The following is a 25,337-nucleotide window of genomic DNA, read 5'->3' on the forward strand; positions in this document are numbered from 1 at the left end:
ATTCATTTAATTGAATTGGTTTTTCGCTTTTGTGATGAACTACGCCAGCATTTTTTTAGAGGAACGGATAATAAAAGTAATACATAAAACGTGTTGATAATTTTCATCAGTTTTTCATTAATGGATGTGAATCTTTGGCTACACACAGCTGTTTTCTGCTCAAATTAGAATGAACTCCGAGTACAACACTAAGCCCGGGGATTGTGTGTGATGTACTGTAAGTGCAGTTAGCCTTCACTGATCCCTAAACAAATCTGAAAGCTCACTAATACAGAGTATCCATCATGAAAATATGAATAGAATCTCCCACCCGTCAGCGGATGGGAGAGAGGCTTATTCCATGAATGAGCGGCATGGTTTCATCCATGCATATAGAGACTAGACACACAGACACACCCTTCCCCCCACTCATGTGCAGAAAAATGTGAATGAGGTAGTGGGAGCTGAAGCTGAAAACGGCATCCCCCCCCATCCATCCTTCCTCCATGTATCCCTCTGCTCTCCTCCGCCTTTCTCAGACTAGAGCCTGGCACACATGTGATTCCACGATTAGACCGCCCACACAACATACACGTGCTCTTCATACTAGCACACAAACGTATACACACGTCTTCCCGTCTTCATACATGTACGTTGCCCGCCTTGCCTCCCATCACATACATTCCCTGCCTGGATACATATACCATTACACATGCCACATGCTCACGTGGCTGCAGCAGAGTTTGTGGGAGGCAAGACCCCCCCCCATAACCTCCACCCCACCTCCACCCCATTACTGCAGATCAGTCAATGAGCAGCTTCAGTCAGTGAGGATGAGTTATCCATGCTGGCACTTAAGAACAAAGGCAGATGCATGGGAGGCCGGAGCGAACCTGGTTTCTGCATCTCTAATGACCTTATCAAACGGTTTGTTTAAATTACATCTCTAATGACCCCCAAAGGTGTCTTTGAGGAAGAGTGAGGTCTTTCTGGACCACTGAAATATTTATGTTTGAAAAGCTCAGCTCAGGAAATGCTCAGTACACCCCATTCACAATATTTTTCACAAGCTGTTCACAGTGACCACTGGCTTAGGACTCAGTATACAACTGAGTACACTGTTGACTCCCTGTCCTTCATTGGCATAATGAGACAATCATAATCATAATTATCTTGTAATATTTCACATCCGCTTAAAAAACATAGTTAAACTGTAATTTAACAAATAAAAAGTTGGGTTAACCAAACTTTGGAAGATTAACTAATTTTTTGTCACCAAAATGTGTGACTTTAATGTGCCACCAGAGCTTTTTTCCATTCAGTTGTTGCTTGTTTTCACACACAGTAACATATTGTTTTCATTATGCAGGCAGCCAGCTTTGAGCGTATTTCTAAATCAGAATATTTTGTTATTCTCTGTGTATAATCACATTCATGATAATGGTCAATGTACCCGCATCTTTGTGGTACGAAGTGTTCTGTTTTTATTTTTGGCTACATGAATGAAATCCCCCCCCACCCCATCCATTCAAAGCTTTTCCTTCATATCTTCTTCAAACTTGGTGCACATGGTGTTTCTCACAACCTCCGCCTCCAACACACTCAGCCCTGCCTACTTTGTACATCTCTTGGCCAGTGAGGGACTTCTGTCTCTCCCGGCCTCTGCTGCAGCAGGCGCCTGATTGGCTGCTATTCTTAGGCATTTTTGGAAGGAGGCGGGGATTAGAGTACCTCGTTCTCCCTCTGTTTACACACATACAGGAGCGGGCAGTAACTGAGTGAATGAGGGAGAGTCAGGGGAAGCGAGGGAGTGTGGCTCCTCTGCCTTGCATCCTCGCATCCCACAGCATTCCCACAGCATTCCCACAGCAATGCTTCCACTCTCTTGATCTTCCATGGACCGCTGAACAGTTGCTTTTTTTTCATCTGTTCAGGTCTTCCTGATCAAAGCTCTCAAGGCACTAACTCATGGACTGTGTACTTGCAGTGGATTTTACTCAGGCAGGCAGTATAGGAGCACAAACTGTCCCTGCTGTCTGTTTCTCTGTCGATCAGGCAGTCTCACAGGACGACCACAAAGCTCAGCTGTCTCACTCAGTTTCATTTTTGCTCCTATGCTTGATTTTGCGCTGAAATGCCAGAAGTGAGTTATTTCATCTCTGTGTCGTGGATGTTCTTTCAGGTAAGCAGAGGCGAGGGATGACCTGGGTGGGAGGGGACGAGACGAGCTCCAGGCTCACATGTTGCTTGTTTTGTGAATGAGAGTGAACAACTAGTGGTTGAAATCCTCTGAGACTCTTAGACGTCTTCCATTTAGATTTGTGGATTGTTTGGGGGCAGCCTTCTTGTGAGTAAAGTCAGCCATGCATTTTTCTGTGTCCAATCATTAGCTTCTGCATTGCCTGTGACGTGCAACACACACATGTGCGCTCCAGAGATTGTAGGTCTTGTTGATACAACCATTCTGGGCAGATTACTCTGTTAATGTGTTTCCTCTCCGAAGCTAATGGTTGTCTGTGTTTAAATGAGTTTCTCTGAGAGTGACATACTCTACTACATTTGTTCCTTCAGAGAAAACGCTCTTTGTGTTCTATTAAGTTTAATTCTCAGCATATTCAGAGTGACATTTGCTGCCTTTAAGCACAGGAGAATCAAGTATTATGAATTGTCTTTTGGCTGTGGCAGTGTGTATTGTCAGAGATGTTACACATACATCATTAATTCAGCAGAAAATCACTTTCACTTGTAGCACACATTTTGTTTGATCAAACAAAAAAACGTGTGTGTGTGTGTGTGTGGTGTGGTGTGGTGTGTGTATTTGTGTCCCCAGTTCAAGAGGATGCTGAACCGAGAGCTCACCCAGCTGTCAGAAACCAGCCGTTCAGGGAACCAGGTGTCTGAGTTCATCTCTAGTACCTTCCTAGGTAAAACACCTCAACTTTGCATAATACAAAAGGCTGTACATGAACCTAAAAATACAGATAAATCAAGTCATATTTGATCTATATGACTAGTTTGTCTGTTTCTATCTGACAGAGAAGCAACATGACATGGACATCATGTCTCCCCCCACCAAGGAGAAGGATAAGAAGAAGCGGCCCATGTCCCAGATCAGTGGTGTGAAGAAGGCCACCCACAGCCCCAGCCTCGCCCCCTCCACCATCCCTCGCTTTGGGGTCAACGCCAGCCAGGAAGGACTCTTAGCCAAGGTGCGAGGACTAGTTAATTTATTCATTAAATATTTTTAATTTATCATTTCAGTGCAACTGGTTCTATATGTTCACCCTTGCACATCATGTTGTAAAAATATTTTTTGTTCACTGCAGGAGTTGGAGGACATAAACAGATGGGGCATCGACATCTTTAAGGTCTCTGAGTATTCTGGGAATCGCCCATTGACGGTCACCATGTACACCATCTTCCAGGTAACACATCTCAACATGCTGTACTTTTCTTAAACACTTAATGGTCCTTGTACTGTGTGACCTCAAACACTCAGTACAGTAAATGAGTGAACAAGAGAGTAAATGAATGAATGAGACAATGACCTAACAGACGAATTTTAATAAATGATTGATCTTTACCTTGACTGACCCAGTGGGTGACGTGCTCTTTCTCTCCTGCTACTGTAGGAACGTGACCTGCTGAAGTCCTTTAAGATTCCTGCAGACACTTTCATTACCTTCATGATGACTTTGGAGGATCATTACCATTCTGACGTGGCCTACCACAACAACATTCATGCTGCTGACGTGGTCCAGTCCACACATGTCTTGCTGTCCACACCTGCACTGGAGGTAGACAGTCAGTGTAATTCATCCAAGAGAAAGAGCAGATAGAAAGTTCATTTGTAGACACACACATACACACATATTGACTGTCCATGCCTTCTTGTGTGTGTTATCCAAGGCTGTATTTACTGACCTGGAGATCCTCGCCGCTCTGTTTGCCAGCGCCATCCATGATGTGGATCACCCTGGAGTTTCCAATCAGTTTCTCATCAACACTAGTGAGTTTACATAGCCGCACAGGGATTATGTGAATGTGTGTGGGTGCTGAGTGTCTTTGACGGCATGGATGAGGTGCCTAAAAACACGTATTTGTGTAGAATGTGATTTGTTATACATTCAGGTAGTTTACAGTTCTGTTTTAACACTGTTTTGCCTTTTTGCCTTCAGACTCAGAGCTGGCCCTGATGTACAATGACTCGTCAGTGCTGGAGAATCACCACTTGGCCGTAGGCTTTAAGCTTCTGCAGGAAGACAACTGTGACATCTTTCAGAACCTCAGCAAAAAACAGAGACAGTCATTGCGCAAAATGGTCATCGACATGGTAAGACAACTTTGGACAACTGCATTTACGGATTTCCTTCTTCTCACCTTTAAACAGTGAATTCTAATGGATTTAATTCAATTGATGTTCTTGCAGGTGCTGGCCACTGACATGTCTAAACACATGAACCTATTAGCAGACCTGAAAACCATGGTGGAGACTAAGAAAGTCACCAGTCTAGGAGTCCTGCTCCTGGACAACTATTCAGACCGCATACAGGTGAGAACTATTTTACCATACAACAAAATTAGTAAATAAATAAATAAATAAGATTAATCTGCTGTAAAGGTGCTTATTCATTTGATATTCACACACTGTTCCTTTGTCTCCGCAGGTTCTTCAGAACATGGTGCACTGTGCAGACCTGAGTAACCCCACCAAACCTCTTGAGTTGTACCGTCAGTGGACGGACCGCATCATGGTGGAGTTTTTCACCCAGGGGGACAGGGAGAGGGACAAGGGCATGGAGATCAGCCCCATGTGTGACAAACACAATGCCTCCATAGAGAAGAACCAGGTATAGTAGAGATGCCCGCAGCGCGTAATTCATGTTATGTGTTGCAAATCATTATAAAGTGTTAAATTAAAATAGAGAAGAAAATTAAATAAAAACGGGACCGAAAAAAAGAGAAATACCTAAAAAATACCACGTATACCACTGCTTTCCTCTCCCTTCCAGGTGGGTTTCATTGACTACATTGTTCATCCTCTGTGGGAGACATGGGCTGACCTGGTCCACCCAGATGCTCAGGAGATCCTGGACACATTAGAGGATAACAGAGAATGGTACCAGAGCATGATCCCCCACAGCCCTTCACCCAACCCAGAGGGCCAGGAGGAGGGAGCCCTTGCAGGGGAAGCTTCAGCACTTGGTGGGGGCAGCGGCTCCACTTCCACCGATAAGTTCCAGTTTGAGCTGACCTTGGAAGAAGAAGGAGAGTCTGATACAGAGAGTCCACCTGAGGAGGAGGAGGGCTACAGTGGCAGCAGGGGGTCTGAACTCTACAGAACTGATTCTGGCAGTGGCTTAGACGCAGTGTCTGCTAAGACTCACCGGCTCCCCAAAATGCTCACAACTGATTCAGGCAGGACGTTTTCCTTAGACTCTGATAAAGATATGGCAGAAGAAAGAGAAACAGACCAGGAAGACGTCTCTGGGGTACCACGCTTCAGACTTGGCACATAGCACCGGTCAAAAGTTGTTTTTCTTTTGGCCTTTTTAGTTTATTTTTCTTGATTTTGGTGCCTCATCCTCTGTCACTCCCCTTCTCCCACTCCAACCAAACACCACCACCTCTGGTTTCCGTGGACAGGGTGACAGCAAGCCTTGGGGTGCAGAGTACGGGAGTGTGTACGGGATTGGGGGGTGTTAAGAAAGTCTGCAGTTTTACACAGCAGTCACTTGCACTGGAGAGAGACAGATAGACTGAGAGAGGACAGGAAACCAAGTTTCTCACCAGTCCTTTGTGTTCTGTGTCTTTCAGTCAGACATACTGTGGATGACGTTCTACAGAGACAATGAGAAGTTTATTAAAGAAAAGAAAACTTCCCTTTTTACCAGCCAACCCAAGGTCTACTACAACTAATGACAGAACTGTCTTCCTCTTTTGGAGTATTTGTGAAGAAAGTGAGGAAATGATGAATGTCCGTGAAAACACGACTAAGTCTTGTAAGACATCTTGCCAAACTTGCAATTTACAGGGACAATGCTGTTTTGCTTGCCTTTTTAGTTTATTTGTTTGTTTGTTTATTTGTTTGTTTGTTTATTCCGTTGTCCTTTATTTAGGTCCGTACACCATGAAACCCAGTAAATGAAGATTCAGTAAATAGCAGACTCCAAAGCAGTGTGAGCAAAGTAATGTCAGAAAGGAGCTGGGCATGATTTTATGCAGAACACTTTAAATGTAGCAGACATTTTGAGTGACTCTATCATTACTGTTGCATACGTAGCTCTCCTTTCAGCTGATGTTGCACAGCCCGTTTAATTGTGTTCAGCAGGCAGTTGTTTTGAAACAGGAATATGATTAAAATGAATGGGTTGGAGGTACATATTATTTTGAGATTTTCAGTTGTTTCAGGCTTACTATTTCCATTTTTTATTATCCTAAACTATGATATTGTCAGCAACAAAACTGAGCCAGGGCCAATGTAGTGTTGTACAGTCATGGAATTACATATACGGCAATGTGGACTGTGCACATGGTGCCTCCTAGTGTCGACCAGTGGAACTGAAGTTCTTGCATTAGATTTGCATGGTTTTGTATGGGCCTATATGGAAAATACATTCACAACGTATTTAACTGTAGGACTAGTACCCAAAATATCAGTTACGTTTCAGTTTTGTTGCTCTTTTTATTAATTTTGTTTTGATTTATTTTTTTCCGGTAATGTTTGTTTGCATTCTTTATATTCGGCATCCATTTTATCAGTTTGCCTTCAAGTGTAGCACTTTACAGTTTTGTTCATTGCGAGTCCTCATTGTGGTTTTTAAGGGCTTGAGCCAAAACATGAACACATTGGAGGCTGTTGACTGAGAAACAGTTTGCCATTGACTGTAAGGCAACCAGCACAAACATCATGCAAAAAACCCCCGCTATCTATTCAAATCCATTATTGTTACTACACAGTGTGTCAAACACAGCATCCACCAACTGAAATACCGATTTTGGTAACATCCACTTGCATAAATTAGTAGACTGATAAGGTCAGTGTGTTAGAAGCATACATGCTGCAAAGAAGCAAGCTCACATCACTATAAAAACCCAGGAGTTTGCAGACAGTTTCCTGTGCCAGAATTTATTTTCATCTTTTTTCCTCTCATTGATCAATATTTCGCTCTTCACAGGGACATAGTCAATGACAAAACAAGTGCCAAGCAAGCATGACACAACCCGTACTGTAATTTCCATTTTGCCACTGGCTACTTTCCATCACTGACTGATAAAGTTGGTTGATTGTAGCACCCTGTGTGCCAATCTGACCCTAGTGTCTCTGTTTTTTTTTTCTAACTTCTGTTCAAACAGTAACTGAAACTAATATTGTCTTAAAACAGTGATGTGGTTTTTGTGTGTGCGTGTCTGTGTGAGTGTGAATGACTGGGTTGACTTTTTTAAAATATATTTGCTAAGAAAAAAAAACACCAAAGCACTTTGTATGGTACTTTTACAGTTCTGCACTTCCAGTACAGTTAAACATGTATAATGTGACTGTTTCACTGTTTTTCTGATGGCAAATGGCCTGGTAATTGAGTTGAATTGCACGGGCTGGACCACTACAGCTCTTAAAGGTTGGATGTTGGAGGGACTGAAGCTGTTTTTTGTTCTTTTTATAATTGACTGTACAAAAAAAAAGTGTTTTGTTGAAATGCATGACATTGGCTGCAGGATTCAAAGAATATGAAGAGTTTATAGAGTACTTACAAACCTTAACCTGTGGAGAAACTTATTTTATTTTATTTTATTACCATGCAACAGAGTTAATCATGTTTTAATGTGTGAACGAGCTTAAAGTTTTGTTTTTTTTTCTTACGCCTTATTTTCAAATTTGGGATTTTTTTTTGCTCGTCATAGATGTGTTCACTGACATGCTGGAGTTAAACATGTGCAATCCTATCTGTTACCATAAACAGCACCAAACAGACCAACACTCAAGGATGCCTTCAACACTAAGGACTATTTAACAACAGCTTAACCAGCACAGCATTCGAAGATTCAGTCTGTCTCTCTGCGTGTCACTAATTGTTTGATTTTGTACATTTTCCTCACTGAGCTTCATGTACAGTTTATTTATTATTTCTATATTATCTGTCAGAAATGATGGAGCAGTAGACTTTTTTTAGTCTGAGGTTTAGTGTGTATGTGTAGCTTGATGTGTGAGAAAGTCAAACAGGACAGATTTCAACTATTACTCAACATTTTTTCTTCTTGTTTCATTTCTTTATGTCTGCAAGTAACATTATACCTAAGCAAAACTGTTCTCTTTCATGTTTTTCTTGATATAAAAATAGTTGAGTGACAGATTTCCATCTGGGTTTTCTGAAACATCTTTCCTGTCCTTGTCTTCCTCTGTTTCCACTGATCTGGTCAGATCACAGTAAGTGTGCTGATCTGAGACTTCTTTGATTCATAGTGAAGAGACTTTAGTCACACCGCCTCAACAGTCATCCCAGATCAGTATTTCTTTTCTTAGAGTTTTTATGAATATGGGTCAAAAACTGAGACTCTGCAGCTTTGACAATCCAAAATCTGCTGTTTAACTGCGGGTGCATTAGCCCTCTCTCCAACTAGAACTGTATGCCTTGCCAATAAAGGAAGAACTCTTCACTCTTCAATATCTTGTTTTGTGCTTTTATGGGGAAACTAAATAATAAAACATAAACAAAATTAAAAATGTAGAATAATCATAAAGCATTTACAGTATTTTCAAAAATCCAAACATAAATGGCATCAGGATATCAGCAACAAAATATCACAGTTATCACTCATTTTGTTCACAGTCATTATACATAATATTAATCTCTTAACAATCAGCAGCCTGCTGATGAAGTCATACTGTGCAGCCATCATTGTTCAAACCCACAGAACTTTATTTTAAATCCCAAATTTTCTGAAAATAGCAAATATGGCTGAAAGTTGAAGGCTTGGGATTTGAATATTTAATTAGTATAAACATCACATAAGTTTACTGAAGAGTTAGAACAAGATGACATACAAGACAAAGTATATTATACTGTCAGGCAGTTTGGAATAAGATGATTTTTAATCATATCAAAGCTACAAACATGAGGATGAAATTAAAAGGAATACTGTATTTTAAGCACCTGTGGAAATTAACTGATTATATTTACTTAACTACAGTTTTAAGGTATTTGTACTAGAGTATTTCTATTTTATGAAATTCTATATTTCTACCAGACTACAGTTTAGAGTTTTCAGTTTTTAGGTACTTTGCAGTACCTAAAAACTAGACTTACACTTTGCACTTTTGTAAGAATTGCACAGAAAAGTTTCTTCATAAAGGTCAGACATGGGATCATGAGGAAGTAAAGCCAAATTCAACAAATCACAAGAATTCATTCTTATCAATAATAGCAAATTAAAATCTAATAATTAATAGAAGAGGTGGGGGCGGGGCTCTGTGCGAATGAGCGGCCTCTCTTCTCTGATTGGTCAGTCGTCCTGCCAATCATCCTCACCGTCTGTTTGCACCCGCTTACGCCGGGGCTGTCAATCAACAGACGCACGAGCTACTGCAGGTGCAAAGCTGGGCACTGGGTTAGCTGCTGCAGCGAAGCCGAGGAAAAAACACACATTTCAGGGTAAAGCCTGCGCTCATTTGTCATTGTGGGGCTGTGTTAAGTCTGGCAGTAGCAACAGATGGCATGCGGATAATTTGTCGCTTATGAGCAACGGGATTTAGATTGAAAATGTTGTCATAAATAAGGAACAGTAACCTTCATTTGACATAGCTGGGATGCTTAGCTAGCTGCTGCTGCCACTTTTAAATACTGGTAACGGTACGCCGTGTTAGCATTAAAGGTAGCGATGCTAGCCTAATTACCTGTATATTTTAAGGTTAAAAGCTGCATTTTTATCTGTATTGCTTGCATCTCTGTATCCATCGCTTGACTTGTACTGTAGGCGGGTGGTACTGTATAACAGAACTCCTAATACAGCATTTTCTAGGTTTTTCTCCAGCTAACATGAGCCAGATTGTCCGTTTCAGCTATATTCACCACTAGCAGGCTAACGCCAGATACGCTCTGTTGTGGATAGATGATGTGGTTTAAGGCCGTTTAAATTGGGGGAGTATGTTGTGGTCAGGACGCTACAGCCGTGGACAGTTTGTCAGTTTTTCTCTAATTTACTGTGGCCTCGAAGGAAATTTCTAGCCAACCATATGGTCATTCATAATTATCTGGCTATCCAACTCCTCCACGGAGGTTCCCTGCCCTCTCTGGATAGGAAGGGATAGTCTATTTAGCTGATGCTTAGCCTGCTAAGCCTCGGTACTTCCGTCCTCTTATCTTGCGTGGGGCGGAGGTATGTATTCCTTGTCCGACTAGTACTATTGACATGGAGTGGAAACACTTAAGGCTGTGAGTAGGTATTGGCTTGTTATATTGACACAGCCTCACGGGGAAACGGCTGCATCATGTTATTCCCTGATAAAGCTATGTCAAGGAGGCTGTTTGGGAACCATATGGAGTGTAGCTCGATTTCAACCAGCAAGACAGTGACACTGTTTAACCCTATCACTGGTTAAAGTGATGAGGTTAAACATAAGGATGTTTTACCATGTCATATGAATTCAGATGGCTTTACCGCTGTCTGTGTTAATAATGATGATGATGATCAGTGTCTGGGTTTCCTGTGCAATAGTTATCATCGCGTGTACCACATATGAGTTTGCAAAACAACAACCAGCCAACTTAAGATAATTAAACATTGAGTACATTAAATGAATTTGCTATTTGACATATTGTATTTGACAGTTACCAATCCCTCTCCATGCACGCTTTCTTTCTTGAAGAAGGTTCGAAAATGCTCACCTGTGTTCTTCAGTCCAAACCCTAATCTGTATTTTGTCATTTGATGTTTTTTCCTCAGACTTGTTTTACATCTGACCGCCTTTGACATAAAGCCAAGTTTTTGCATAATTTTATTTGAATAACTTAAACCCCTGAAATATTGTTTACACGTTTAGTATTTCAGGTGTTGACATCACTGTATAGGCAAAGGATGTTTAAATCTGCTGTGTCAGTCAAAAATATGTTTCAGAGAGTGTTTCTAGGTCATATCAGAGGTTTGATCTTTCTTTTCTCCACGTCTATAGTTTCTTTCTTTCATTTCGGTTGAATGTGGTTGCAGTGTGGTTTACATGCATAGATCATTTGAATCAAAATCGGTATGAATACAAAACTATGCAGTCGTACTGTCAAAGAGTATATTAATCTGTCATATGTCCTGAACAGTAGCATTTTATAAAATGATAAAGAGACAAGACTGTACATTTTCCTTGTTCATATTCACCATTTATCTAAGACAAACATGAGATGTTTCTGCCAGTGGCAGAGGTTTTGTGTATGACAGTGTAAGTACAGGGGCTGAACACAATGTCATGAATATAATACCTGCACAATCTGATGGAGCAGCTCTACTATAAGTTCTGCCTTTGTAAAGTTTATATAATGTTTAGTTTGTGCAGACACTGTCAGACGGGCTTAAATCCACCTTTTTATATTTGTGACCATAGTTTGTGGTGGTGGTGGTGTTGTAGTGGGTTATATTGCAAGGTGTTTCTATTACTTGGTGCAGTAACTGTAAATAAGAACAGTGTTTCTTTAAGCATCTTCTTTGTAACTGATCCCTGTGTGATCTCTGTCCCTACATAGATGGCGTCTGCAAATGCCACATACGGACAGAAGGAGTCCTCGGACCAAAACTTTGATTACATGTTTAAAATCCTCATCATCGGCAACAGCAGCGTAGGAAAGACCTCCTTCCTTTTCCGCTATGCAGATGATTCATTCACACCAGCCTTTGTGAGCACAGTGGGCATTGACTTCAAGGTCAAGACCATCTACAGGAACGACAAGAGGATAAAGCTGCAGATCTGGGTGAGGAAGTGGACACAGCACATGCAGTACAGTACATGCTTACAGATGTGCTGAGGTCTCCAGGATCAGATTGCCTAGTGGTTCCAAGAGCAGGTTGAGCAGGGTTTACGAGGGTGACGAGAAGTGTGGAAAAATATTTAGGGAAAACAGATGCTGTGGCTGGAGCTTTACTTGGAACTCCCCCGGAATTCGTAAAAGAAATAAAAATTCACCTTGCTTCGCTTCTTGGTTCTTTTTTGTGTTCTGGATTTAACGCCCCTGTCCTGAACTGTGCTGTCTGGAATCAGGCTGCATGGAAGAAGTAAGGGTGTAACAGGTGGTCTATGGTGGTGTGTGGTCCATAGCCTCACACTTGTATTATTTATTTTCCATTACATACTTAGTGTTTTCTCTGTATCTGCTCATACAAAGTCACATTTAATATTTATATTTCCCTCCATAATACAGTGATGTGGGACACTCTACAGTGCGGTTAGAAAAACTATCTAGATGTGTCGATATGAAATAAGAAAAGTCTGCACTACTGCCTTACTTTTAATGGTTTCTTTTATGTTAGAAATGCTGTTACAGAAAGGTTTGTACAGGATTCAAACAGTGTGTTTATTAACAATATAGTGATATTCAGTTGCAGGTTTCAACAGCACTAACATCCCTGACACACTGTAAGGCTGCTACTAACCATTATTTTCATTAACGATTAATCTGCTGATTAGTTTCTCAACAATCCCTTAGTCTGTAAAATGTCAGAAAACATTCAGTTCAGTTTCCCATAGTACAAGGTAATGTAATGTTTGTCTGACAAAATGGCTCAAAATCCAAAGACATTCAGTTAGCAATGGTGTAAAACCCCGAAAAAGCAGCAAATCCTCACTTTGGAGAAGCTGCAACTGGATAATGTTCGACACCAATCGTTTCAGCTCTACAGTACATATAATTCAACAAGCATGCAAACAAGACCAGGGTTGCACTTTTCATTAGTACCTGCAGATCGTATTTAGTAAGAATGCATGTTTTTCTCGCTGTCCCCATCACATCTGTGCGTTAAGCAGTCCCTGTTATCATGTATCTCTAATGATTCCCAGCTGTTAAACTGGCCTCTCCAGTCCCCAGAATCACTTCATCTGCTGTGTAATGGAAATACCCTTGAAGTGTACTTAACATGAGCCATGAAGCCTGACCCTGGGACCAGCTGCTTATTACATGCGACACCAGAGGAATACCTAATGCCCATGGGAGTTTGACTGAATGTTAAACCTAGACATTCATCAGGAGAAACGTGCACAGCTGCAAATTGCTTGCAGGTGCTGAGTGACATATACAAAAAGACAAAAAAATACGGCACCTTGCTGTCTTGTTACCGGTGCTTCTTAAGTTCTACGTGGGCATCACAATGGAAGGCCATCCCTGGACAAAATGTCATCGCATCCATGTCCTTGAGACAACAGTGTTGTGGTATATTTATGTATATGTTTTCATCTGAATGTTAAACTCATCTGGTTCTAACAATAACACTGTATACATATTCAAGAACAACAGTTGAGTAAGCAGTGGTGTTCATGTGTCTTTGTGTAGGACACTGCTGGCCAGGAGCGCTACAGGACAATCACCACAGCTTACTACAGGGGAGCCATGGGCTTCATCCTCATGTATGACATCACCAACGAGGAGTCCTTCAACGCTGTGCAAGACTGGTGAGGGACAACTGAGTACGCATGTCCGTGTGTACGAAGGCAGCAAATGAACAACCTAAAAATCGTCATTCTTAAATTTTGTTGAGCTTTCGTGTTGTTGGTACAGTACTCTCCTACAGCAGAACTTCTGAGATCAGCGGCTGCAGATATTAGACACATAGTGGAACCACAGGAGTACTCAGACAGTCTCACAGGTTTCAGACAAGTTGGTTTAATCTAATTATCTGTTATGAGTCCATATACCTGACCAACCTGTGCTGTATCTGCTCACAGGTCGACCCAGATCAAGACATACTCATGGGACAATGCTCAGGTGCTCCTGGTGGGGAACAAGTGTGACATGGAGGATGAACGAGTGGTGGCTTCAGAGAGGGGCCGGCAGCTGTCCGAACAGCTGGGTGAGTCAACTGGTCAGAAAGAGAACTGGATGCCATGTTTCTTTTGTTGTCCCACGCCTGGTGTTTATCTCCCTCTGCTGGGAGCGTTAGTGAAAATTATATGTAGTTTTGACTCATGCTACTACATTTCTGGCAGCAGTTACTGTTCATCACAAATTTTTAAAAAAAAAACAGCTTTGCCTGTCAGTCATACTACCATGAGTCTTAACTGTCAGTTTGTTCAGACTACATCAGGAAGCATGCACAAAGAAGCCTGGTAGCAGCCTCCTCATTTTGGAGACTGTATCATCAGAAACATATAGTCAGAGTATCATATATAATCTGACTAATTAGACACAATTTAAAACATTCATATCTATAGATATAAGTATGATCTGAAAAGACGGAATTAGTTTTCAAGACTTGATGAATATATTTCATTTAGAAATACGTTCACAAATCTGAAATGGAGGATGTGTCCTGACATGATGAGATAAGTGGATTAACTGGATAAGCCTCGCACTGGAACAATAACTGTAACTGTGGCCTCTCTCACCCCTCCTGCCAGGTTTTGAGTTCTTTGAAGCGAGCGCCAAAGACAACATTAACGTGAAGCAGACCTTCGAGCGACTGGTGGACATCATCTGTGAGAGGATGACAGAGAGTCTGGACAACAACGACCCGACCGTCACCGGAGCCAAACAGGGGCCACAGCTCAATGAGCAGCCTCAGAGGTCCCATCAGGATTGTGCTTGCTAAACACAAGTACACACACATAAACACTCACACAGACACACAGACACACAGACACACAGACACACACACACACACACACACACACACACACACACACACACTGTCTGCTGTCCAGAAATCCACAGACCGTAGTTTTTTTTTAAATTCAGTTTGTCTCTTGCTTTCTCTTTCTTCCTTTCTCATAAGCACATGCACTCAAATACTGCCATACAGAGTCACATAGCCCGGCTGCTTTAGTTCTCCATCTCCCTCACTACCCACATGAGCTGGTTTTCCCCAAAGATTTGGTGTTTTCAGAGATGTCATCTGAATTTTTTAGTTCATTTTGTGTAACGCTAAAATATGTGATAGTGGTAACATAGTCAGAGGGGTGAGGAAAGTTCGGCAAAGGTATCCACAATCCCAAGTTGTCTTTGTTTCACACACACACACATACATTCACATGCACACAGACTATGCTTTATGCTGACAGAATTATAAAAGGCCAGTCAAGGCTGAGACTCCATCGTTCCTTATTGACGTGTCTGCAGTTGGGGTGTAACACTAAAAGGTTCTGAAGGAAGGATATTTTCCTCCATGTCCAGGTCCCACGCAGCCCTAACGCCTCAGAACTTAAATGGATACTAGAATAAATACTATGATAAATTATTTGCGGTTGTTTTAACTTTTAGTCCCATTGAGAATATATGTTTGTTGCTGTGGATAGAGTTGATGTTTTGTTTTATTTATTTCTTTATTTTTTTAAACATTTTTGAGTTGGTTGGGTGTAGTTTTGAGCATGTGAAGTCTCCCGTCCTTCCCAGTGTTGTGATTGAGTTTCCACAGATAATTACGGTCCAAGTTTGACGTCCAAACAGGGTCATTTGAAAGTTCGTCTTACTTTTTATTTTAGATGTGAATGCAAGAATAGCAAACCTCACTCATATCAGTTTGCTAGTCAGGTTGCATTGTCATAGGATTCATTGTGAGCCTCTTCCCAGATTTTTTAAACAGTTGTTTTTAAATTTCTGTGAGTGCTCTATGGATGGCAGTGTCAGTCGCATGGTTTGTCCAGCCTTTGAAACCACTTTGTAAAGAGCTGCGTAGCCTCTCGGGCTGCTAGGTTATGACTTTTATTTCTAGTTCTTTTATTCTTTTTTTTTTTTTTTACTTTTGTTACTATTTTGTAAGACATGACAAAATAAAAGGATAAGGGATATCTTTCACCACACAGAGAAGAGTGTATAAATGTTTAATAGCCAATAGATGTGCATTTTTTAATGCATATATAATAAAAAAAATACATATATATAACATATTACACAATCTGAATGAGTTCGGATATTGGATTCCCACCTGTGCTTTAGAGAGAGGTTCATGCTGTTGACGTTTTTAATCGATGATGGGTGACTGAATGGTTATTTGTATGAGCTGCTGTCTGAATTCAAAACCCATCTGTCCAACAGTCTCAGTACCGACTGGGGCTAAAGGTTTCACATGTTAAGCCCATGGCCCCTTCTCATTGTACTGACTTTCATTCACTGCATACAACATGCGCTCACTAGAAAGGCATGTGATTTAGTGTGAGCACTGGTTACACCACAGAGCTGCCATCTCCATCAGCCACCAGCTAGTTTCTTACAGTATGTCATTGTAGATGATATTTTCACCTTTATTTTGTCGGGGGTGGGGCGGGGGCACAAGATGTTTTTAAGCATGTTAAATGTGGAATTGTGAGTTTTATTTCACTCTCTGATGCTGAAGTTAGGGATTTGTCTGCTCGTGTATACAGTACAATCCAACTGTAAATCATATGTTCACAGATGTGCTGAGGCATGCGGAAATATTTTCAACACCAACAGTTGTTTCTAAATATAACTTATTTATTTTGTATTATTTATAATTTATTTTTAAGATAGTGTTCTTCCTAGATGATGCATTGCAATCTGCACTTGACTTTTTAAAGGGATGTTCAAAAGTATTCAATTGCTTAAACCGTTCCGTCTTTTAAATGAAACTGTATTTGTTCTTACAGTGAGTAACACAAAGCTTAACATGCTGTGTGTTAAACATTCCAGTGTGAGAGCCTCTTATCGTGTCCACGCAGCTTTGGTGGGAAGTTTGTCTTTTGATATCAGTTATGTAACGTTTCAGACTTGATAGAAGCCGACTGTTCTCACAGAGCAATAGCAGTTCTCTCTCTCTCTCTCCACACCCAAATATCAGCAACATGCAACCCTGCTGCAGGTTTGTAACACACGTACTGTACGTGGGCGTGTGAATGTACAGTTTGTATAAAGGCGGTTGTAGTAGTTCTACTTTCCAAAGAGGTCTCGGCAATAAATTTAGAGCCAAAAAGAGTACCTGTTACACATTTGTTAGACTTGTACTGACAAACTTGTGTCTGATAGTGCTTTCCTACTCTGTGCAGTATCTTCAAAAAGGGGGAAGAAGATGTTTTAGGAAGTAAACTGAATACTCTGAACACTTCATTAAAAAAAAGTGGTAACTCTTACTGCATTGGTTACTTTTGACTTGTTTGTTGATTTATTATTTTTTTTGTTACTTTATTTATTGTGTTTTGCTACAGCTGTAAACTTGCCGATGACTTAGGAACATGCATCAGTCCTGTTCAACACTCCTCTTCCTCCTCCTCCCCCTCCTCTGCCTCCCCCCCGTCATAAATAACCTTTGTAAATAGGAATTTTCTGCCCGTCAGGTATTAGTTGTGTGAATTGTGCTGTAATTCTGTAATGCCAGATTTGCTAAAATGAGGAATCAATAAACAAATTCTAAATGCTGGAGTTTCGTGTTGCTTCAGCAGTTATTCCTGAAGGCCAGTGGTTTACAAGAAGTGCACATGTGATGTTTCAGAAATGGATCAGAGTAAATTTTATTGTGCCCACCAGAGGGCATTATACTGCAGTAATGTCTTGTTTTCTGCCCTTACCAGCTGTTTGACCATCTATGGTTTGGTTCAGCTTCTCTACTGCACTTAATGCAACACCCACAGTGTCAACTGTACACGAAAAGATGAATGTAAAGTTTTAAAATGATGCATTCACTCTCTCAAAATGTGCCTTCGAACAATAATAAAGCAAGCAAAGCCCTTCGTCTTAGTAAGAAACGAAACACATGAGCTGTAGTAATGTAGTGAATTTAATAAATGTCAGGTAGAGACTTGAAAGTCCATAACACATGGATACATATGGTTTCTCAGTACGTACACATACATTCATGGAAGTCTGGTGACTGAACAACTACACGGCAGCCACCATCATGAAAAATACAATGGTTACTGTACACAGAAGCGACAAGACATGCAGTGTTCATTTTTGCAAAATAATGAAAGAAAAACTAGAAATAAGACCATATGCAAAATAAGAAATGTTTCAGTAAATAAAATATATATATATATTTGTCATTGCTAAGTGCTTGTAAACAAGTAAGGCATTATATTACACAGTGGATGACAGCACTTGGTGACACTTGCACTCTTACTGAGATTGTCCAGCTTACACACAGATAAACGCTATCCTAGGCCAGTCCACTGGATAGCAGTTTGCTACATGGCTTCCCAAAAAAAAAAAAGTAGGGCAACAAAAATAAGTCTCTTTGCTGCATAACACTGCCAGATTTTCATGAATCAGAGGAGGCTGCAGCCCATACCTGCTGCTGGATAACCTGCCATTTTCCAGTTGACTTGCAGCTCTCATCAAGGCCTGTTCACCTCTATGCAGAGCAATGCAAACGTTTCTCAGTTACAGCCTTGTATCTGGAGGGTGCGCTTACAATGGCCTCGCATTAAGTCTCTGATGAGGGTTATAGGCTACAAGTGTTCCTCACAATACGGGCCTGTATCCTCAGAGCATATTTAGAGCTGGAAAAAAACATTCATGAAGAGCACCATTACTGGGACTTAATAAGCCTGGACCTGGTTTGGTAAAAGCTGGCATCCGCTGCTGACATGGTTCATCACCTTCTGCTTCAGCTGGGCTACTTGCTCCCTGAGGACGCTGGCTGTGGAGGCCAGCTCGGTATTCTGCGTTTTCAGGGTCTTAACCTTGTCCTCTAGCCGGGAGATCCTCTCCAGTTTTCGCTTGCGGCATTTGGAGGCGGCTATCCTGTTCCGCAGCTTTTTCCTCTCCGCCTTGATGCGCTCCTGGTTGTCCATGTCAATTGGAGACAGAGGAGGGCTGTCTCCGAAGCTCTGCATGTCAGGTACCGTCTGAGGCTCGTCCTTCACCATACCGGCAGACTGGAGTCGTGACAGAGCAGCCGCAGCGGCCGCCTGTTGCTGCGCGTTGGCAAGATGAGACGGAGGCGGCGGGAAGGGGATGGTGTCCGTGGAGAAGTTGAGGGTGGTGGCTCCGAGCGGACTAGCCGCATAGCCGTTCAAAGTAGTGTACACAGGAAGGTCTGATGTCTGAAGCCCGGCCGACCCGACCGCGTTGGATGACGCGAGGAGCTCCAGTCTGTCCACAGAGACGCAGCCAGCTTCGCTCAGCTGGTTCTGCTTATGGAGATCCTCCAGCGCCTTGACGAAACCCTCCGCGAACTCCTGCTCGTCACTGGCAGACTTCGGGTAGAGGAACTGGGAAGTCGGGTTGGTAGTGGTGGTGGTGACCAAACCGTTGGACTGGATAATGAGGCGCTCCAAGTCAGGCGAGGTTAGTTTCAAGAGTCCCAAGTCCGGTGAGTTGAGAAGTCCGTCTGTGTCCCGGAGCGGGTTTGATTTGAGCTCGGAGTTCTGGTCGTCCAGGTTCAGATTAATTTCCTTTTTCATCATCGTGGTCTGGGAATAGATGTTGGAAACCCTCGGAGTATTCACCTCGGTGCCTGGGTAGAGGGTCGTTTCCATTCTACACCCTCACATGAGGGAGTGTTGAACGTTACGCATTAACGATTGTTGATCAGGCACATCCAAACATGAGGAAATCAGCTGATCCTTATTTTAGGTGATTCCGCTTCCTTATCTTTCTTCTTGTGTAATATCAGACAGTCAGATCAGTCGACCACTTTAACTGTTGTTGTGCCTGAGGGGGCTCTGATGTGTCTCTCCTGCGCGCGGATGATATTGTCTTTTCCCGATGGCACGACTGCTATGCGCAGCGCCAGACCTCGCTCGCTTTCTAGCCCTAAAAATTCCATTATGTCACTCCAGAGCGCGGAGATTGGCCCAAAATGACGTTGGTTTCCGGTTCAATTTGAATAAAGGGGCCGAACCGGTCTTTATTGCCATGGAGACTCTAGGTAAACTACAAACAGTGCAATGCATTGTGGTTTGATGTCATAGCATAAAAAAGCTCAGGGTCGCCAAAAGAGAGCAGAGACTGGGCGGGGAAGGTGTAAGAGGCGGAGGCCAAGGAAAGGAAGAACAGAAGAACAGGCCTTACAGAAAATATTTCTTCAACTCGGGCTAAGCCAGCTCTTACAGTGGGGAAAGAAACAGAATAGAATAGAAAAGAAAAAGAGGTGTAAAAGAGAATAGAGCTCTAGTCTGATTTTATGGGTTGCAGTTCAAAGTCAGTTCAAAGAATTATACATCAGGCTTTAGGCCACAACACTAACAGCTCCTCTTGTTGAAGCTGTTTAAGGATCAGTGGTAACATTCAACAGACAAACAGAAATGAGGTGTTAGAAGGTTTGAAGCTGAAAGTCAGGCGGATAACTGAGCATGAACGAGAAAAGGGAAGGAAACAGTGACAGTAGAATGAGGAAACCATATGTTTATGTTTGTACAGAAAAGAATCCATGAATAGAACAGAGGAATTATTTCACTTTTCACACCATGAATAACAGTGCCACTGTTACAGTATTCCCTCTGTACATAAACAGCCAATCACAGCGTGCAGTATACATCCAGTATGCAGTATATGAGGCCACTGAGTCTGGTCCTGAAACTACAGTAGAATATTGTTATTCTGTCCATACACAGCGAGGACGTCAGCAGACCGTCTGCATCAGCACCAAAGAACAGAGAGGGCATCATTAGTTTCCATGGCAACACTGACATAGCGAGTGACGCAGGCAACACAGAGAGGGAGGAAAGGTGAATGGGTTGAGGGAGGAGAAGCAGAGCGCTGTTAGCGACTGCAGTGCAGGTTGTGTAGGTGGCTGGCGGAGGTGTAATATTGCGTGTGATGTGGTTCAGAAATCAGTGTTGATTCTGTAACCTTAGAGACACTAACATGGCTAAGAGAAAGGTTTCATTTGTCTGAAGGGTTCACCTCATAATATTCTTCAAAGAAAAAAAAAGAAGATATATTTTTTCCTCTATGCCAGTTTGGAGCCTCGCAGGGTGCAGTGTCCAGAATGTGTGAGTCATTCACAAACCCAGGGGCGTGGGCTGCAGAGTAGCACTAGGAATGAAAAAAAAAAGAGCTTTTCCTGTAAGACAATATTAGATTAGCTCTGCCTTCATGACAACAAACTGAGACTGTCCTCTAAACTCAGGTAATGGAGTGTGTCAGGGGTTGTGTAAGACACAGTTTCCCCCTCAGCAAGAGAAGTGTCCTTTGACTTTGACTCTCTTGGGAAAAACTAACATGCTCAGAAACGCCCATGTGTCGCACTCTCGCTGTTACAGTGCATGCATTCACACCTGCCCAGTAAAAACCACTGAGCAGCTCCACTGGGGCAGCTGGTTGGGGGTTAAATGCTTATTCATGGGGGACTGTCAGCTGGTCTGAGAGATGAGAGGCTGGGTTTTTTTTTATATATATATATATTTTTTCACTTTTAGCCGCCCACTTGTAAGACTTCTTCCCTAACCTTTAATCAATGAATGCATTGCAGATGCTTGGTTTTCATTTTCAGTGTCCACATGTGGCTTCAGTTACATTTTTATTTCATTAAAGCATTAAAGCTTGGATTAAAAAAAGACCGTTTTTTGTTCCCTCCCACCCCTTTCCAAATAGAGCTCTGTCTCCTCATACAAAGGTGAAGAAATACTAATTCTCCAGTATTCTTTTGTTTAAATCCCTTCTTGCTGTGAGCTGCTGTGAATGGATGCATTCCTGTACAGTAGATGGCAGTATAATCCACCCAGATCTAGTGTGTCATTTCCTTTGAGCAGTGAACCAGAAGAAGACAGCAGCAGCCAGCGCAGACAATCCTGGGATTCCTGTTTGGGGATATTTCATCCCCATGTTATAAATCTATGACAATTATTATCTTAAGATCTGGGGATAATGGCCAATAAGAAGAAAGTAATAGTAACAGGTGAGGGGGTTTTACTTGGTCACAGGAATGGAGACAGTTCTGTCTTAAATTATTTCATCATGTTATTACAGTGCTGTTACATGTACAGAGAGTTCTCTACTTGTGCCTGAGCTGTACAGTTGATCTGGTTAAAATTATTTAATCATTGTGTTTATATTATAAATACATAACAACAGTTATGTATTTATAACTGTAAAAAAAATGTTCTTAAAAAATGTTCTGCAGAGAATAATGTTGCTGTCAGGAGAGAAGAGTCTCCTGGTTTAGAGAAGGAAGCTGGGAAGATGTGCATCAGGAGGGGAATGAATGGCACTAAATGTAATAGTTTTTAGTAACACAAATCTCCCAAAACTAGTCAGCTGCAAGCGATAACACATCCTGTGTCTTTACTCTGTGTCATGTGCTTGACTTCTACAATTAATGTTTAACTTGATGCAACCTTTAGACTTTGAATTGAGTCCTTTTTTATATTCAGCCTTATCACTTATCTCCATGACAGATAAGTATCCACTGTGACTTTATATTTCCCCTGCTACACTGTTTACCATTGCTGCAGTGAAGAATCCTGATAAATCATCTTTTTTACACCGTTTTTTTTTTTTTTTTTTTTTTTTGCAGGCTTTGAGCCTTTTGGAGAGCATGCAGTAAACTCCAGCTGGGTGGCAGTGCAGGTAATCAATAATCAGGTTGTCCATATTTAACAAAGGACTTTTGTTCCCTAATCTTTACCTTAACATGGCCTTTAACAGCTAAGGAGTTTTGTTTGTCGTGGGTCTGCAAATGCAGTCAAGGGCTACATAAAGGATTCTGTATGTTTGCCCACAGGAACTGGAGCGATTAGGGCTGGGCGAGGCAGTAGACCTTTATGTGTGTGAGGTGCCTGTTGAATACCAGGCTGTTCAGACCCTAGTGCCATCACTGTGGAAAGAGCACCAGCCACAGGTATTCAAGGAAATACAAGAACACACATTTCCATCATATTGTATCTGAAATGTTGCTAAAATCCATCAATCAATCTAAAGAAATAACCCAAACTAACCTTTGCCATCTGTGTCTTTTGTGGTCCTCTGAGCAGTTAGTAGTCCATGTTGGTGTTTCTGGATTAGCTACCACAGTCACTCTGGAAAAGTGCGGCCACAACAAGGGTTACAAACGGTTGGATAACTGCCACTTCTGCCCTGCCTCCCAGTGTTGCATGGAGAATGGCCCTGACTGCTTAAACTCAGTCCTGGATATGGACACAGTCTGCAAAAGGGTCAATGACTCTGATATCGGGGTGGCTGTGTCCGTGTCTAAAGATGCTGGGAGGTAGGCTATGTTATTTACACGTGTCAGAAAATTCACACATGTACACACGCTGTATATGTTTAAAGGAAAGATGGTAATACTGTACATAATCAAACAACCATCCTTTGGCCACTGCCAGGTATCTGTGTGACTACACCTACTACACGTCTCTGTACCTGGGGCAGGGCCACTCTGCCTTTGTCCATGTGCCTCCACTTGGTAAACCCTACTGCAGCCAGGACCTGGGCAGAGCCCTTCAGGCTGTCGTACAGGAGATGCTGAACCTGCTGGAGCTGGATCATACTGAGGAAGAGCAAAAACACAATGAGCACTGCAATCACAAACATCAACACCAGCATGAGCACTAATGGCTGTCTCACAGCCCTGAGCAGACTCATAGATTCAGCTAACCAAAACAGACCATTGGCTTGTAGTAATGGATTAATCAGTGTAACTTCTGAAGCACATTTTGATTTAGTTGTGTGACTTAGAAAATGTTCAACCTGTGGCTTAGAGTGCAGATAGTGATGACTGAAGACAAATGGACCTTTAGGTGTAGAAATTAATGGCATGAATTTCAGATTTGTTGCCAACTTACAGCTCAGTGAGTCTGAACCAGGTGCTTTATTAAAAAAAGTGGTATGTTAAAAATGTTGCATGAGTCAGTCCTGGACACAAGACCCTGACTGCAGCATCTTGTTGTTGTTGTCTTTGTGTGCCAGTGTGGATTTGAATGTGTCTGTAATGTGCACGAGTAGTTGGCATCAGTAAGTATTTGTCATGTCCAACTCTGATCTTCCATAAGACTGTGAAATTAGATGTCAACTCAGCAACATTTATGGACGTTAATGTTGCATAATGTGAAAAAGGGATTTTTTTGTTTTACTATATTAAGATATAATCATCAGTAGTATTAATACGACAGTAGCTATAACTATAAGTTATATGGTGACACACTGTGGCAATTTTTACAGTTATACTATCTTCTCACTGGTTTCCCAAATCCTCTTGGTATGATTTGGCTATTGTCTTGGAATTATGCTGTCATTCCTTTTTATTGCTTGCATTTGCACCAGAGAAATGCTGACTGATGACTTTGAAATGATGAAAACCTGAAGAAATTTAAAGATTCACACTTATAATAATGTTCTTATCTCAGGGAATATATTGCACATGCAATCAGTATGAATTCATTTGATGTGTCTGTCCTATGTGTGTATTGAAGCTTTGCAAGGCAAAGCCAACTTATATTCTGTGTATAATTAAAACACTTCACTCAGGCTTTGTTTTATTTGTCCTTGTCTGAAATCTTAAGTCAGATGTTATATTTGCATACTGCAGCAGCATTTATGAATTTTAATTGCTTTGTAAATTCTGCTTCTTTTGTTAGTGACACTTACAAGAGATGCTGATACTCCAAAAATGTAGCCTCCTATTGTATAAAGGTTTTGACCCACAGTAGCTGCAAAATAATGTAGCTTCTTTGCTGTGACAGTAAAATCTGCATAATAACTTGTCATCACCACAAGTCAGTAGACTAGAGAGTTCATTTGTGACCTAGTAGCCATACTTTAGGAAGCAAATTGGCAGCATTAAGTCTCCTCAACTCATGTGAAACACAGTGATGTTATAAATAACAGACATTTCTTTCACCTTCCTACTGTTCATATCTTAAGCATACAAACTAATGTTATTTGACTACATGTTACACAAGGGACCACACCTGGGTGACACAAAGTGTGAGAGTCCAGGTTAAGTGTTAAGGCATCTGAAAACTGAGGTCAGGTTCTGGACCAAGATTAAAGACTTGTACCCGGTCACTGTCATGCTGAAAAGAGGATGGCGCTGCACTGTGAGTGATCCTTTGACAGTTGTCAGGAAGGAAAGCAGTCAGGTCAGCCTCCTTTGCTTCCTCTCAGGGGGCTGAATTCACTTGAGGAAGCAAAATTTGAGAAAGGTCCTAATTGCAAACTCTAATCTCAGTCAAGAATTCAAGTGATTTCCTTTTGCCATGGCAGAATGACAATTCCTCATTCCAGTTACACTGTCTTAAAATAGAGATTATAAAAGAGAAGAGAGAAATTTGCTTCTGT

General features: G+C 41.6%; 4 protein-coding genes across 8 annotated transcripts in view; 3 read left to right on the forward strand and 1 right to left on the reverse strand.

Annotated features, from left to right (window-relative positions):
• pde4ca (phosphodiesterase 4C, cAMP-specific a) overlaps nucleotides 1-7,247 on the forward strand; it is a 48,841-nt gene extending 41,594 nt beyond the window's left edge. For all 4 annotated transcript variants that reach the window (XM_041054392.1, XM_041054393.1, XM_041054394.1 and 1 more), the window contains 9 exons: nucleotides 2,810-2,903; nucleotides 3,016-3,188; nucleotides 3,306-3,404; nucleotides 3,612-3,776; nucleotides 3,889-3,988; nucleotides 4,158-4,312; nucleotides 4,409-4,531; nucleotides 4,647-4,829; nucleotides 4,992-7,247. In XM_041054392.1, coding sequence (XP_040910326.1) covers nucleotides 2,810-2,903; nucleotides 3,016-3,188; nucleotides 3,306-3,404; nucleotides 3,612-3,776; nucleotides 3,889-3,988; nucleotides 4,158-4,312; nucleotides 4,409-4,531; nucleotides 4,647-4,829; nucleotides 4,992-5,498 — 1,599 coding nt within the window. In that variant the 3' untranslated portion in view covers nucleotides 5,499-7,247. The remainder of the gene's footprint in view (nucleotides 1-2,809; nucleotides 2,904-3,015; nucleotides 3,189-3,305; nucleotides 3,405-3,611; nucleotides 3,777-3,888; nucleotides 3,989-4,157; nucleotides 4,313-4,408; nucleotides 4,532-4,646; nucleotides 4,830-4,991) is intronic.
• A 2,306-nt stretch (nucleotides 7,248-9,553) lies between these two features.
• Nucleotides 9,554-17,535, forward strand: LOC121193089 (ras-related protein Rab-3A-like). 2 transcript variants are annotated; one of them, XR_005895259.1, is made up of 6 exons: nucleotides 9,554-9,629; nucleotides 11,706-11,930; nucleotides 13,503-13,621; nucleotides 13,895-14,019; nucleotides 14,567-16,169; nucleotides 16,224-17,535. XR_005895259.1 is itself a non-coding variant. In XM_041055216.1 (5 exons), the coding sequence occupies exons 2-5, from the start codon at nucleotides 11,706-11,708 to the stop codon at nucleotides 14,755-14,757; spliced, it is 660 nt and encodes a 219-aa protein (XP_040911150.1). In that variant the 5' UTR covers nucleotides 9,554-9,629; the 3' UTR covers nucleotides 14,758-17,535. The 2 variants fall into 2 exon arrangements, 1 of the variants encoding a protein (XP_040911150.1); XM_041055216.1 differs by having other exon boundaries at nucleotides 14,567-17,535.
• A 339-nt stretch (nucleotides 17,536-17,874) lies between these two features.
• LOC121193087 (transcription factor jun-D-like) lies at nucleotides 17,875-19,877 on the reverse strand. Its single transcript, XM_041055214.1, has one exon. It carries the CDS (start codon nucleotides 19,592-19,594, stop codon nucleotides 18,653-18,655), a length of 942 nt encoding a protein of 313 aa, XP_040911148.1. The 5' UTR covers nucleotides 19,595-19,877; the 3' UTR covers nucleotides 17,875-18,652.
• A 1,822-nt stretch (nucleotides 19,878-21,699) lies between these two features.
• On the forward strand, nucleotides 21,700-24,517 carry LOC121193088 (pyroglutamyl-peptidase 1-like). Its single transcript, XM_041055215.1, has 5 exons — nucleotides 21,700-21,957; nucleotides 22,576-22,628; nucleotides 22,783-22,899; nucleotides 23,033-23,265; nucleotides 23,384-24,517. Exons 1-5 carry the CDS (start codon nucleotides 21,927-21,929, stop codon nucleotides 23,610-23,612), a joined length of 663 nt encoding a protein of 220 aa, XP_040911149.1. The 5' UTR covers nucleotides 21,700-21,926; the 3' UTR covers nucleotides 23,613-24,517.
• Nucleotides 24,518-25,337: the final 820 nt, after the last annotated feature.

The sequence above is a fragment of the Toxotes jaculatrix genome, chromosome 14, assembly GCF_017976425.1.
Source record: "Toxotes jaculatrix isolate fToxJac2 chromosome 14, fToxJac2.pri, whole genome shotgun sequence".
Lineage (NCBI taxonomy): Eukaryota > Metazoa > Chordata > Actinopteri > Toxotidae > Toxotes > Toxotes jaculatrix.